The 16,187-nt window shown below is 35.1% G+C and overlaps 1 protein-coding gene and 1 pseudogene across 4 annotated transcripts in view; one reads left to right on the top strand and one right to left on the bottom strand.

Moving 5' to 3' along the window:
• The window catches only part of KIF2A (kinesin family member 2A), a 91,985-nt gene that overhangs the window by 35,871 nt on the left and 39,927 nt on the right, over window positions 1-16,187 (top strand). For 2 of the 4 annotated variants that reach the window (XM_043978711.1, XM_043978709.1), the window contains exons 2-6: window positions 2,739-2,833; window positions 3,600-3,719; window positions 7,234-7,288; window positions 9,457-9,522; window positions 10,258-10,358. In XM_043978711.1, coding sequence (XP_043834646.1) covers window positions 2,739-2,833; window positions 3,600-3,719; window positions 7,234-7,288; window positions 9,457-9,522; window positions 10,258-10,358 — 437 coding nt within the window. Of the gene's footprint in view, window positions 1-2,738; window positions 2,834-3,599; window positions 3,720-7,233; window positions 7,289-9,456; window positions 9,580-10,257; window positions 10,359-16,187 lie in introns of all 4 variants that reach the window. The other 2 variants (XM_043978710.1, XM_043978708.1) reach the window with 1 other exon arrangement.
• LOC122736468 lies at window positions 10,928-11,312 on the bottom strand (annotated as a pseudogene).

Raw genomic sequence — 16,187 nt, 5'->3', positions numbered from 1 at the left:
ACAACATGATAAAAATAAGGCATAAGTTGATTCTCTGATGAGAAAGAAGAAAATATTAGATATTATACAGAGGCATACTGACCTATTTAAAAATTCAATTCATTGTTTGGACCAAAAGAGAATGCATTATATAATTTCTGGAGATGTTTTGTCTAATAATAGTATGACATAAACAAGGTTTTTTCCACTTTTCAAGAAAAAATATTCTGAATTGAAAAATAAGCCAATATATTTTTCAAGTAAAAATCTCTTGAAATAAAATGCCAAAGAATTTCTTTTAAAGCATGTTTAATTAGCTGACAATAGTTTTGGAGATTTTATATATGATTTGTTTTTTGAGTTATTCTCAGAAAGGTGCCATTTTGACAGTATTAAAACCAAAGCAAAAAAAAAATCTTGCTATCAGATCTTTAAGGATAGAAAATTCATAAGAAAAATAAAGCAATCTACTGATTATTCTGTTTCTACAACTTTTCATTATATATAAATGTCCTTGTTATGCAAATTATCTTTTAAATTTCTTAATATGTATTTGTTTCATTTGAATGATAAAAGAAGTGAAAAAGATTTGGAGAAAGCATTTCTGTGTGTGTGTGTGTGTGTGAGAGAGAGAGAGAGAACGAACAAGAACAGTTTTCAGTAATTCTCCCTGTTCTGTGCCTCTTGTGATAATAGTTAACAAAAGTTTTTTGAACAAAATTATGTGTTATATCTTTCACTGAACCTTATATAATTTTGACATATGCATGGGAGGAAACCTATTAGAGGAAAACCTTTAAGTTTTGCATTTTCCACTATCAAACTACATTGTTATAGACACAAGTGAGTTTTTTATTATTTGTACCTTTCAGTCATTTGTATGACTATATGGTTGTAATTTCCTTTAATAATATAAATTGCAGATGCCTGCCAGTCAGTTCGTTCCCTTCTCATATCTTCATCAAGGGTGTTCTCAATGTGTATATTGGTTAGTCTTATAGAAATTTTCTAGAGGTGGGTTAAGTAGGTATATGAATCAGTTACTGATAATTCCTTATTTGCCAGGGCTGGTGGTAAGTGGTGGTAGATAATATGCAAGAATTTTTCCAAGTATTTGGTAACTTTTCCTCCTTCAGCTATCTTGAGAATTGATCCTACCACCATTACAATTCTCTAGATGAGATTCATGGATTAGATGAGAGGCTGAACTATGTCAGGGGTTCTTAACCTTCTTTTCTATTATGGATCCCTTTGGGAGTCTGGGTGAAACCATAAGCCCTTCTCAGACTGTTTAAATTTGCAAAATGCATAGGATTTCAAAGGAAATCAGTGATATTGAAATGCATTTATCAAAATATTTTTTAAAAACGGGTCATAGACGCTAGGTCAATGACCTGAACCCCTTGAACTAGGGAATCTTTTAAATCCCATTCAGCTCTTAAGATATATTTTGACTTTACTCATTATTTTTTGTGTGGCTTTGGGCAGTTAGTAATTTTATCTTCCTGAATCTCAGTTTTCTCCTATATTAAATAAGTGGGTTGGACTAGATTAGCTTTAAAAAGGAACCCTTTAAGTCTAAATCCTATGATCTACTGTAAAGAATTAATTGTTATTTGAGGGTTTTATGCCTCAGTTTTTGGCAAGCCAGCCAGGAGACAATTAACCTAGTGAATGTCTTTACATTAAAACTGTGGGGACCAATTTTTAATTGGGGAGTGCTAGCTAAGTGGCTCGCTGCAATATTGGGTCAAGGAAGGAAACTGGCAGCCTCCCTCAAAACAGAACAAGATTTATTTTAACAAGAACGAACTTAAAAAAAAACAAAACAAAACACAAACAGGATGAGTAGGATCAAGGGAAAGGAAATAAAAATGGGGAAAGGGAAATTATAATACCTGAAAAAATACCACCGCCCAGGAATCAGCTGAAAATACGCAGCAGAACATCTGTGGCTCTCCAGCTTCCACCTAGAATGCCCAATTCTCCTCCCCCAAACCTAGAAAAACACCCCACACAGTCCCAGCCAATGGGATGGCTGCTCTGACAGTCACATGACTGCCCTCACTAGGCTTCCAATCATTATAATTTTGCCAGGCCCATGTAGGCATCTGCGAGTGGTGATGATGTGAGGTGCCAGAGCCCTGGCAATGGCTACAACCAGTGGGTGGAGCACCCTGCGGTTTGCAGAGCCCCAGGCCAGTGTGCGCTGAGGCATAAAAACCTTAAATAACAATTAATTCTTTACATTACTTTATACTGTTTATGCAGTTGCCATATTCTATAGTTAGCATTTACTTATGTAGAAGTCATCTCCCTTATTAGATACTAATCCTTGACCGGGTTGGGGCTTTCTTTCTTTGTTTCTTTCTTTCTCCTTTGTTTCTTTCTTTCTTTTCCAACCTCCCAACCTCCCTCCCTCCCTCCCTTCCTTCCTTTTTTATTGGTCTTATTACAGAAATTGGTGCCTAATGGATGCTTATTGACTGATTATTAATCTTTATATTCCCCTAGTGTACCTAGCATAATACATTCAACATAATAGGTGCTTAGTATTTGTTAAAATGGGTGAATGGTGAAGCCATGTTTGTGACTATCATTATCTGGTTGTTACATCATAGGCAATTATTTTTCATTCCAAACCCATGCTAAACTAAAGATTGCCTCTTTGTTTTTTTCAAAACCCCTTTGTATCAGTATCACAAAAAGGTTATAACATGGCAATGATATTTTATCCCTTGTACCTTATTCCCATTTAGGTCGAATACATCAAGCTATGGTAACATCTTTAAATGAAGATAATGAAAGTGTAACTGTAGAATGGATAGAAAATGGAGATACAAAAGGCAAAGAGGTACATACCATTACATTAAACTTCATTTATAGTTCTGTGATAAAGATCCTTTTTAAAAGCTGTATTTTTAGTTTTAATTTAACCATAAGCTTTCTTATGATTCTTCCAACTCTATGTTCTAGATTTTATTTACTGTATGATGTGGGTTAAAAAAAAAAAGAATTTGCTGCTATGCTGATTTCATAAGTGTGAGTTCTCATAGAAAAACTGAAATAATAATGAGTTCTGTGAACTGATTTTTTAAACTTCTGTTTGGGTGTCTTATTTCAGTGGTATTATCTGTAAAAACAAATTAAAAAGCAAAACACTAATGTACTTTACAGTATATGTATTTTGAAATTTCTTATATAAAATTTTGGAGTTTTGAGTATTTTCACTCTGAGGGAAGTACATTCCTCCTCATATTTATGATTGGGTATATTATTAATCAAGTTTAGGTCAGATGGAAATGCCACTTTTTTCTAAGCTATCTCATAAAAGTGAACTAACTATAAAACTCACAAATCTTCTACATTAGTTATTATAAAATCCTATGTTCTCTATGCTATTAGCATATTCAAATAATCCAGGGAATTCAAAACCACAAATACTGTCAGGGGTAGCTTCTTGTATATATAAAGACCGCAATTTTAGGTGTGACTTTCCAAGTTAAAATAGTATCAATTTCAACTAAAATCACGGAGTTTATCTGTTCGTTTTTTAAAATCCATGTGAAAAGTGGCTTTAAATATAATTCTATCTAAGCTTCCCTTTTCCTTATAAACAGATTGACTTGGAGAGCATCTTTTCACTTAACCCTGACCTTGCACCTGATGAAGAAATTGAACCCAGCCCAGAAACACCTCCACCTCCTACCCCTTCAGCCAAAGTAAACAAAATTGTGAAGGTTTGTATTTATCATTGAATGTTTAAGGAATCACTTTTAGAATTTGTGATTCAGAAATAATGGTATATTAAGGCTATGTTTTGGAGAATAACCTATTTCCTCCCACCCCATAAATGATTAAAGATGTCTGGTGTTTAGTTTGAGGAATCTTTAGAAAGTGTGTTAGAACTTCCTCTCTGATAAAGTGTTATCTGCAAAGTTCAGGCCTTTTACAGAATATGTGACCTTAAATTTTTTCATTTTAAAGCACATAACTATCACCTGCAACAGTGTAGCAAGTGACTTGCTTAGGGTCATACAGTTAGTAAATGTTTTAAGGCTTCAAACTCAGACCTTCCTCATTCCAAAGACAACATTCTATTCATTATGCCACCTGACTGACATATTATGTTCTTTATATACTAATATGTTTATATCCTTCTGGTCAGGATCTCTTTCCTTTTGGTTTTTGTATATCCAATACTTTGTACATAGTAGGCATTTCGAAACTTTTTTGAGTTTTTAACTGTTTGCTTTCTTCTTGGGGAACTGGAAAATAATAAATCCTGGTTCTTGATTTCTTTGATGGCTTTTAGTAAATTGAATTCCCTATTTTGTCTTATTAATATATTATTATCTTACACATGTCTTTATTTATTATGATAGTATTTTATTTTTTTCCAATTACATGGAAAACATAGTTTTCAACATTAATTTTTATAAGATTTTGAGTTCCAAATTTTTCTCCCTCTCTCCCTTCTGTCACCCCCTCCCCTGAAGCCAGCAAGCAATCTGATAAGTTATATATTACACTATACATTACAGTCATGTTAAACATATTTTCACATTAGTCATACTGTGAGAGAAGAGTCAGAACAAAAGGACAAAAAACACAAGAAAGAAGAAACAACAACAGAAAAAAAACCAACAAAAGTGAAAATAGTATGCTTCAATCTGCATTCAGACTCCATAGTTCTTTTTCTGGATGTGAAGATCATTTTCCATCATGAGTCTTTTGGCTTTGTCTTGGATCAGTTGATCCAACATGTGTCTTTAAAAATAAAGACAAAAGGGGGCAGCTAGGTGGTGCAGCCCTGAATTCAGGAGGATCTGAGTTCAAATCTGGCCTCAGACACTTGACACTTACTAGCTGTGTGACCCTGGGCAAGTCACTTAGCCCTCATTGCCCTGAGCAAAAAAAAAAAAAAAAAAAGTCAGGAAAAGAGCAATTTTTTTCATTCCAGTGTTATCTTCAAATGATACCAGTTTTACAACAGTAATCTTCCTAAGAGTAAAAAAAAACCCCAAACCATAGGTGACAGTTATAGCCCTTTGTAAACCCTATGTGCTTATCTATTTTGTAACTTGATTCTCATTGTGGTAAGGTAGAAAGAGGACAGAACTTACAGTCAGAGGTCCAGGTTGAATCTTATCTTTGTCCTCTATTACCTATTACTTCATATCTCTGGGCCTATTATTCCCATCTGGAAAATAAAGAGTTGAATAAGTTGACCTCTGTGGTACCTTCCCATTCTGAAGGTATGAGTGAACTCTATGAGGTAAGAAATACAAATCTTATTAGTCTCATTGCAGATGAGGAGCCTGTTGCTGACCAAGGTAAAGTAATTTATTTAACCCAAGTCATAGAACTAAGATATGGCAGAGTAACTGAAACCAGACCTAGGCTCCTTCTGTTGCACTCAAAATACCCCCTGGATACTCTTGAATGTTACGATTCATCTCTCATCTACATCTCCTATTGTTTCTCCTATGTTAAATCAGTTACCTGATGTAGGAGCAAATTATCCCTAGTTCCCACCCTCTGGTCTTTACATGGCTTAGTTTTTCACCTATGTCCATATCCCTTCCCTTTTCAAGAGAAGCACCCATTAAAGGAGAAAAAGAAAAAAGAGGAAGGAAAAAATTAACAAAACCAATCACTACATCAAAAAAGTTGACACTGGGGACAGCTAGGTGGCGAGTGAATAAATCACCAGCCCTAGATTCGGGAGGACCTGAGTAAATCTGGCCTCAGACATTTGACAGGTGCTAACTGTGTGACCCTGGGCAAATCACTTAACCCTCATTGCCCCCCCCCCCCCATAAAGTTGACATTATATGCACTTTTCCACAGCTATGGGATATGGGACAAAAACTGTCCCTCTCCCCACTCCCTTCACACACATATCTCTACAAAGGAGTCAGATGTTTTCTCATCTCTTTTTTGGAGTCAGGCTTAACTGTTCAGTAATTTTGTGGTTGTTGGTTTTTCTTTTTATATTGATGTCCTTAGCTATACTTCAGCATCAGGATCTTCATCCCGAAATGAAGACTTTCCCCCCGCTTTTTATTTATTGATCTATTTTTTAATCTCAATAGTGTTTTATTTTTTCCAGTTATATATAAAGATAGTTTTCAACATTTGTTTTTATGAGATTTTGAGTTCCATATTTTTCTCCCTCCCTCCTTCCTTCCCCTCTCCCCAAGGCAGAAAGCAATCTGATATAGGTTATATATGTACAATCACATTAAACATATTTCCACATTAGTCATGTTGTAAAAGAAGAATCAGAACAAAAGGGAAAAACCTCAAAAAAGAAAACAAAAAAGTAGAAATAATATGGTTCAATCTGCATTCAGATTCCACAGTTCTTTTTTCTGGATGTGGAGAGCATTTTCCATCATGAGTCCTTTGGAATTGTCTTGGATCATTGTATTGCTGAGAACATCTAAGTCTATCCCACTTGATTATCACACAATGTTGCTGTTACTGTGTAAATGTTCTCCTGGTTCTGCTCACTTGACTCACCATCAGTCCACTTAACTCTGAAATGAAGACTTTTAAGGAACTTTTGACAGTTTAGTAACTGAATAATGTGATCAATGTAGACTTAAATTAATTATTGAACTACTTGGAAATTTCTACTCTAGTTGAGACTGTCTTTGAGCTATTCATAAATAATTAGCTTCAAGGGAAAGTAAAGACATTTAAGTGGATAATGTAAAAGTAAGCCAGTTTATTATTTGAAACAAATTTTTAATTTTATATGTGATTTCATTTTCATCTGAGTCTCTAAATGGTTCCCAAATTTCAAGAATCACTGCAAATATAAAAATAAAAGCATCATGACTTAGTGGATAGGACACCACTAGGCTTGAAGTCAGGAAGACCTGAGTTCATTTTCAGCCTCAGAAACTTAATAATTGTGTGACCATAAGGAAATAATTTAAACTCTCTGGGCCTTGTGGCTTCTTAATCTGTAAAATGAGGCATTTGAACTCTGTCTTCCAAGAACCTTTTCAGCTCCAAATCTAACCCTATAATGTGTTGTTCTCCAACCCTGAAATATGTATTATTTTCAGATCTTTAAGTGTTTAATAGATTTATAGATACTATTAATTAGAAAATCAGATTACATGTGATTTTAACATGTCTTACAATTTTTATGACTGCTTTTTTAAATGTAAAAAGATGCCAGGATTGTGTTTTATATAGTGAGTGAATATAGAGAAAAAATAATGATTTCTTTTCTAGAATCGCCGGACTGTGGCCCCTATTAAGAATGACCCCCCTGCAAGAGACAATAGGGGTAAAGTATACATTAGTCTACTACTAACACTGATTTCATTTATGGATATGGGAAATAATAAATAGGAGAGATTTCTTTGTTTGGGATTGAGATTGGTTTTGTTTTGATTATTTTGGGGGGTCTAGAACTGTGGTTGCATTTGTGTTGGAAACTCTCTTCACTAATACAGATTAGCCATTTATCTGTAATTTAGTCTAAGACAGTGGCCTGGGGCAGTGAGGGGCTAGATGATTTGCCCATGGTCATTCATTGTAAATTTCAGCATATCTTGCCAAGGCAATAAAGGTTTTTGTACATGTGTATCACAGAGGACTTCCAATACCAATTTTTCCTGACTTTGAGCCCAGCCTTCTCCACCATTGCAAGAAACTTTGAACTTAATTTTTTTCAGTAAGTTTGGAATCCACTTAAGTTTTGAGTAAAATGCTTTAAGTCAAAGAATAATATGCTTCAGGTAAAACTACCTAAGTATATAATTTTTCCTTTTAAAAGCTAATGTTCAATGCAGTAATTACATATTTGGCCATTAGTTTTGCAAAGTTTAGGGAGTTTGAGAAAGAGGGTATCTAGATAATTTCTCATAGAGTTGTAGTCCCTAGCATTTCCCCCTCAAGCCTTGAAAATAATAACTGAAAGAACAGGTAAGCACTATATCATTTATTTTTAGAAATAAAGTTTTAACCTACAATTCAAATCTTTTTTTTCAGCTGCTTTTATCAAACTTCCAAAATTTAAAATTAATAACTGCTCCAGTTTTACATATACACATATATGTGTATGTTATATATATTAATTTTAACAACTAAAAATAAGTGCCTCAGAATTGACATTTAAAGTTTGTGGTGCATTTTATATTCCTTATGAGTCTCTTAACAACCCTGTAGTTAGATGCTATAACCCAAATTTCATTGCTGAGCAAGCTGGGCTTTGCAAGGTTTCATGGTGACTTCCCCCAGTTCACTAAGTAAAGGTCTGAGGTAGTGTTCACACCTTTCTCTTTCTGACTCAGCTCAGCACAGTACTCAGTAGATCACACTGTCTTTCCGTAACAACTGCTGCTGCAGCCAACAACATTCCTGTTGAAGGAGGAGAAGATTAAAAAAAGTATTTTCTATAATTGGATTGAACATTGCAGGGAGGAAGGAGGTTGTCTTCATATAATAAACTATCTTCAATACAATTACTGAAAATTATAATTTCCATACTGTTATATTTTGATGTTATTCATGGAACTTTATACACTTTTGGTCTCTTTTGTGTGAAATAGCCCCTGTAGAAAAATAAAACTAAATTGGTTTCAATATATTCATTATTAAGTATCGGCTCAAAGATGTAATTACTTTAGTGGAAATTTTATTACAGAATCTGCATATACCACTTTGAAAATATTTATGAGCTCTTCAATAATTAAATGCTTATGTCATTTCTTATTGAATAAAACTGGCATTTCTATATGCATATTTCTAAGATTTTTAATATACATGTAGTTGCTTTAGATTGATGATAGCAAAAATGTGCTGTAATTTACAGCCTCATTAACCTATGTCCTACCAGTTCATTTGTTATACTCCAGTATATGAAGAACCACATGAATGACTTATCTAATTCTTGGAGGGTTGTCGAGGCTCAAAGGGGTTAAGTGATTTGCCTGTGGTCTCGAAGATAGTAAGTGTCAGAGGCCTACTCGCTTATTCTGTGCATATTGCGCGCCCCCCCCCCCCACCTCTCTTAACCTAAAATTCTACTTCAGTAGTTATCTTTAGTAAGCCATTGGACCTTGGTGACCCAAAGTTCTCAAAGGACAGTGCCTAGCACCTACTGAGCACTTAGTAAATGCTTTTTGACTCATTTAAAGGTTTGTTTCTATAATTTAAGCTTTGGTATATCCAGCTAACCTGAAAAGGTTTTGAATATGGGCCCAGTAATGGACTGTCAACCAGGGACCAGCACAGCCAAATTTGAAAAATGTTGTTTCCAGAAAGTTGGCCACTTTTTCTGTAGCAGTCAATGAAAAACTTAGTAATGTGTGGATAGGGTTGCAGTCTGGGTCAGTTAAAGGAGCCACACCGATGAATTATAGATCTTTTGAAGTTACAATACTATGTAATACTATGTAAGTTGTTTTTATTAATGCCATGAATTATTAATAATTCCTGTTTCATTTGCAGTGGTTGGTTCTGCGCGTTCGCGGCCTAGTCAGCTTCCTGAACAGTCTTCCGCTACACAACAGAATGGTAGTGTTTCAGATATATCTCCAGTTCAAGCTGCAAAAAAGGAATTTGGACCCCCTTGTATGTAAACCACGTATCAAGGATTCATTGATTTCAGGCATACATGTATTCTCTCTTGGTCTAACTTATAAGTCCTCAAAGGAAAGGGTCAGTTTTCAAACCCGATTGATTATTGTCTGTGTCCATTGTGTTGAGATTCTTACTCTGAAGAATTAAATTTTATGTTCTCACATCCTTGGTCTACCAATTGGGGCTTAAATTTCTTTTTCCCTATATGATAATTTAATTTGGTTTTTATAAACAGCAAATTTTATTGATATCTCAGCACCTTTAGTTTAAAGTTCTACATGAACAAAGGCTGGGGTAACATCTGTCCAGGAGGTTGTAGAAGGAATTTCTGAGTTCTGTGGAATCAGAGGATCTCTAAGTTCCCTTCCAACTCTAAGACTCTATGATTCTAAACCAAGAGATGACATGTATCAGTATGTTGTGGAGTCTCTTTTTTTTGGCATATTTATTGTCCTGTTCCTAGTTTTTGTAAAGCAGCTTGTAAATACAGATCAAATAGTTTTAGCTGGCATGTTTTGTCATATGAGCCTATTTTTTAATGGCATGAAAATGAAAAATAGAAAATATTTTAAGCAGTAAAATACTTGTAAATATTACTGTGAATGCTATAGGTCATTATTAAAAGGGGGAAAGATACCTGTAATTCTTATCCTTTTTTTTTTCTTTTAGCACGTAGAAAATCCAATTGTGTGAAGGAAGTAGAAAAATTACAAGAAAAACGTGAGAAAAGGAGGCTACAACAACAAGAACTTAGAGAAAAAAGGGCCCAGGTTTGTATTCTAAATATAAAGTTATAGGATTTATTTCATGTATAATCTAGAAATCAGACGGCCTTATTGATGAAAGTGACTGTTGGTTTTTATCAATAAAATTATATACCACTCATTTACATTACACTACTCCAAACTCACTGATTCCTTTTTCTTTTCTTTTTTCATAACTGTTGAGAAAACTTTCATGGTTTCATTACGTAATAAGGCATTGGGATATCAGAACAAACCAGTATTTGCACCCACAGCTGCCGCTTTCTGCTTCATTTCTTTAGGTTACTGGAGCAGCTTGTCTGTACGTTTTTTAAAAAGACAGCCTTTTGCATTTCTTAGTCTTTCTAAGCCATGAGCTGGTACAACACAAATTTCTCCTGGCAGAAGCAGCTAGTTTAATTTTCAAACATCTTGCACAACATACATAGTGCATCACCGTGGTGTCCACCCACAATTGCCTTTGTAGGCTTATATGTGATATTTGGAGTATTTTGAGGAAGTTGGGGGAAGAAAATGTGAATAGTATCAGGAAGAAGAGAGAGAAGGAAACAGCTTGGGTGTCTTGAAGAGAGGACTCAGCCGAAGTTGTGTAGCACTAGCCTGAACATGTTGTTGGTGCAGACCTGAGCAGTCTTCATTGATGTTCTTTAATAGAAATATCTCTTAGAATCATATGATAAGGTCTTTATTAGTTTTTAGCTGTTCCCCAACCATACTGATTATATAGCTGTCAGAGGTGGGCTGATGAGCCAGTGTTGTAATACCTCATTGCCTTCTAAAACAGAAGGTTAGACAGTTTCTCCTTGATGGTTGCTTTACCTTGAAAATTGCTATCCTCATGTAAGGCAAGACACATCAATGTATATTGCCCCTAATTGGGTCCTTTCCATTATCAAATAACTAATATTAATATCACATGAAGCTGGATCCAGTCAGCTCCTAAATCAGCTTATCCCCCATTCTCTTAGATCCTCACCCAGCAACAGAAGTTGTAAAATGAGGGAATTGAATTAGAAGATGTTGAAGGCCCCCTTCCAGGTCTTTAACTCTGTAAAAATGGAATCCTAGGGTGATGATAGGGTCCAAAGTCTGATGGGCTGTTATTATGGTGGTGGTAATGACAATTGCCTCCCTTCCCCCAGTAATTCTTTAAGGGATATATTGAAGATAGAGAAATAGAAATATGCATTTTAGTTTTATTTATATATATATATATATATATATATTTATTTATTTATTTAAGATTTGATGGGATGTGATTTGACACATAGTTTAATTTTGCATGACACTCTTATCTAACAAGATTCTATTTTTTATTTATGTATTAACAGTGATAAGGCAGCATAGCATAGTAAAGAGTTCGTCTTAGAGTTAGGAAAGCCTGGTTTCAAGTCCCTACACACAGGCAAGCTCTGTGACCCCTGAGCAACTTACTTAAACTTTTAGTGCCCCATGTGACTTTCTAAGATTCTTAAGTTACAAAGCAAGTGCTATGGAGATGCATTTCTGATTTCACTGTATTTTTCATGATTCACTTATTATTTGCTTGCATTTGATAGGAGATGTTTTCTTATTTTTAAATTTGTTAAAAATTGATATATCTGTATAACTTACTTTTATACATTGGTCTTTAATTATTTCTTAGTTCATGCATTTTACATATATATAGTCTGGAAAGGACTTCAAAAAATCTTAAACAACCCCCTCACTTTATAGATGAAGATACAAGCTCAGGCAGGTTAAATGACTTACACAGAGCCACATGGGCAGAGTGAGAGGCTGAACTAGAAATCTAGATTTGTGCAGGCTATTAAATTTTTAAGAAGGTTTTTTATGTACATTTTTTGCAACTTAAAAGAAATATGGCTAATGTGGAGGGAAAGTTGCATGTTTAAGCTTAAGTAAAATTAATAATGATTTAATACATTTATTGACAAATTTTATCCTTTAATAAAATTTATTTGTAAAGTTGATATTTTCCACTTAGATAAGTCAAAATTGTTGCTTTTTAAAAAATCAGCTATTGATTATTTACAAATGGTAAATATACATACATACATACACACACACACACATATATATATATATATACATATACATATACATATACATATACATATATACCATATACATGGTCTTTTCTGATTTTTAGCTGGTAATGTCTTTCAACAGGCAATGTGAGTCTTGGAGACTTAGAGTCTGGAAGACCAAGGTTCCAGTCTCACCTCTAACACATGTACTTACTTCTCTGTGCCTCAGATACTTCTCAAAGACTATAAGATGGCAGAGCAGTTACTGGTCAGATTTGGAAAAGGAGTTTTCCTCACCAGAGGTTAAGTGTCTCTTCTAATAGAAACACAAAATTAGATTTTTCCTTCTCCCCTCCAAAAAAAGATCTTGAAAGTAGAATTATTACTTATTTTATGAATGACATAACTATATTTTAATCACACTGATGAATACTTTTTTCTAATCTTAAGTATACTGCTGCTTCCTTTTCTTTGCCCTATATACTATAGGAACAGGCCACAGTGTAGGAAGAAGACAAGGGGAAGGACAGTGTGATTCATTGCTTCAGGGGTGTTCATAAGCTACTTACAAACTGGACATCTTGGCCTTTGAGACAAAATGTGCCTATTCTGTCCATAACTAGTCAACTTAGTTAAAGTTATCAGATTATTTAGCTATGTAAATACGACATTTGTAATTTCTAATTTGAGGATTGTTTTGGCTTGTTTATTTGGAATTCAGCAAATTCCGATTTCTAAGAACAACAAATATACTTTTTTCCAAAGAGAGAGTGAACTCGCTCCTTTGGGGCCAAGTCAAGTTGCTACAACTTTGTACTGTCACTATAGCTTTTGCCTTTGGATAAGGAGAAGCCTTTGTGATTCAGGCCCTTCCATCTGCCCTTTGGGTGGTAGCTCTGTAAGGCTAGTGTTCTTTTGGATCTTGGCCTAGAGATGTTGATTCAAGGTGGGCTGGTGCTGCTCTGGGCTGGACCTTGGCTGGAGCTGGAGGCTATATAAGGTCTCTGGGATGTGCTGTTGTGACTAGAGCCGCTTATTGGTGGCTGCTGCTTTGACTAGTCCTGGGCTTACCCAACTTGCCTGTGCATTTTGGGAGACAAAGAAGCCCCTAGAGCAGTGGTGCAGACATATACATGCATGTGGAGATGTTATGTGCAGCAAGAACCTCAATGTGATGGAGAGCCTTGCCCTCCCTCCCCAGTAAGAAAAAGCTGTCTGTCTGGAGTACATAACTTTGTATGGACAGTATTCATAATGTTTCTGTTTTTATTACTACCTCTGCATACAACAAGGAGAAAAAAACCCGGTATCTCCACAATGGTCTGCTGGGGGATGCTGGATATCATATGAAGTTCAAGACAGAATCCTTAACTCACTATTGTACTATGGAAAATTGGCCACTGAGCCACTTTCCGGCTGTAATACCTTTAAGAAGGGAGATGGCCTGGATTCTGATGGAAATTATACTTTCCAACAACAAGCTATTGTTAAATAACTCAACATCAAGGAACTTGGGGACAAGTTTGGCAACTGGATCATTGCTCATGTTCAGCTGTATACAGTTTTATTGCTACGTAGAGCCTAAGCAGTTTTAAATACTATAAAGAAAATTTTAACACCTTTCATAAAACTAAGAAATTGCCTATCTTTTGCTAAACATTTGTCATACTTTGAAGAAAATAAGTTAATAAAGAGGGCAAACATGACATAGAATCCATTTTTCAAAGTAAGAGACTTTACCACGTGACTCTTGTGGTTTGGTGGAGCAGTGTTCTATACTAGGTCAGCACCTCTATGAGGTCCCCTTAATCAATAGGAAGTCCACAGTACATATTGAACTTACCATACATTTTTCAGTAAAGCTATTGTCCCACATTCAGTAGGGATATTCACACTTAAAAGTCATGTTAAGTTACTCTCCCCCTACCACCACCATTCACAATATCCATGAAACTTCCTAAATATTTAGGAATATTTCCTACTGAGTATTAGCCCTTATATTTAGAAACCATCATATCTCCAAAACTTTTCTTACAGGTTAAGTTCTTAAATCTTTAATAAAAACTTTCCAACAATATTTTTTTGCTCTGCTAATACCTTTGAGAGGAAGTAAAGGAAAGTAATGTCTTTGCTTGGTAGACATCTAAGATCAATTAAATATTCATTTGGAGGGTTAATATTTACTTTTAATATTGAGTCTTATGAAGGAAACTTTCAAGTGTGGAATAATTGTGTCATTTCTAGAATTTGAGCCCTATTAGCATTCAAGAAACATTTTAATTGTAACAATTGAAGTGCCTTGAAAATATTTCAGAACTAACACAAGGAAAAGTTTTAAACCAAAGAACCCTGCTTAAACTTTTTATTGCTTTAATTTATCTTTCAGAAATTATAAGTGGGAAAATAAATTGGCTTTAGGAACTTGTGACATTCCTTTAATGACTCCACATTTCCCATGGAAGCAAAGACGACCCAACATTCCACTGGCATTTCTGTATGGCAACAAGAAATAGACTTGAATGATCTCTTACTTAAAAATGAATATTACACAGTCATCAGGGACAAGTTCATGGTTGGGTGGGTGCAGACTGCAATATGTAGCCAATGTTTTTTAACTTCAAAGAATTGAGTAAAGATGTTATCAAGTAGATGGATGTTAGGAAAGATGATAGGCTGGTCACATAGTGAGGACACAGAATGCCAGGTGGACAGCCAAACTGTTCTTTTGGTACCCTTGCAATGTCAAAAGAAACTGAGGAAATCTTCCATCACATCAGGTAGATCTCTGTGATAAACTTATGGAAGGGCATAGACAAGAGTCTCACAAGAAAGGCAGGCATGAAAGGGTTGCAGTTTGCATTACTGTAGAGCACAGGTCCATTTGAGTATTGAGAGAGCAGATCTTTCTGCCTTTAGAACACCAATGATCAGCATTTAAACATACAGGAGAATTGGAGGAGGACGGCAAGAACACAAATATCTAGGAGGACCTGAAAAGGAAGTGGTTCGTGGACTGAGCCTTGAATGAAGCTAGGGATTCAGAGGTGGAGGTGAGAAAGGTATATATTCCAGGGGATGAAAATAGCCTGTGTCAAAAAGGCACAAAGGTGGTAGATAGAATCTTAAGTTTGGGGAAGAGTAGGGAAGCTGTTTTGGTATTGGTGTTAGAGCATGGGAAAGGTAATTGTGTGAAATCAGCTTGAAAAGTTAAGCTGGAGCACCCTATAAAAAGATGTAAATAGCAAGCTGAAGAATTGGTATTTTATCCCCAAAGGAATAAGGAGGTATTGGAGGTTTTTAAATAAGGGAGCAGCATGGTCATACTTCTGTTTTTTTTTTTAAGTAATAAACATTTTTATTTATAGTTTTGGGTTCCAGTTTTTATCCCTCCTTTTCTCCCTCCCCTCCCTGAAGCGTAAGCAGTCAGATATAGGTTATACATATAGGATTATGTAAACCATTACCATATTAGTCATTTTGTATATGAAAACTTGAATAAGAGAAAAAAACGAAAGTGAAAAATAGCATGCTTCAGTCTTTAAGTCTTTCACAGTTCTTCATCAAACAATATTGCTGTCTCCTTGCACAATGTTCTCTTGGTTCTGCTCTCTTCTTCGCTATATATCAGTTCATACAAGTTTTTCCAGGCCTTTCTGAAATCATCCTGCTTGTCATTTCTTGTAGCACAATAATATTCCATCACCATCATATACCACAGCTTGTTTAGCCATTCCCCAATTGATTGGGAGATATCTTTGGGATATAAATCTAGCAGTGGTATTGCCGGATCAAAGGGTGTGCACAG

This window comes from Dromiciops gliroides, chromosome 1 (assembly GCF_019393635.1).
Source record: "Dromiciops gliroides isolate mDroGli1 chromosome 1, mDroGli1.pri, whole genome shotgun sequence".
Lineage (NCBI taxonomy): Eukaryota > Metazoa > Chordata > Mammalia > Microbiotheria > Microbiotheriidae > Dromiciops > Dromiciops gliroides.
Note: the sequence above shows the minus strand (reverse complement) of the source record. Positions and strands in the feature narration are given on the sequence as shown.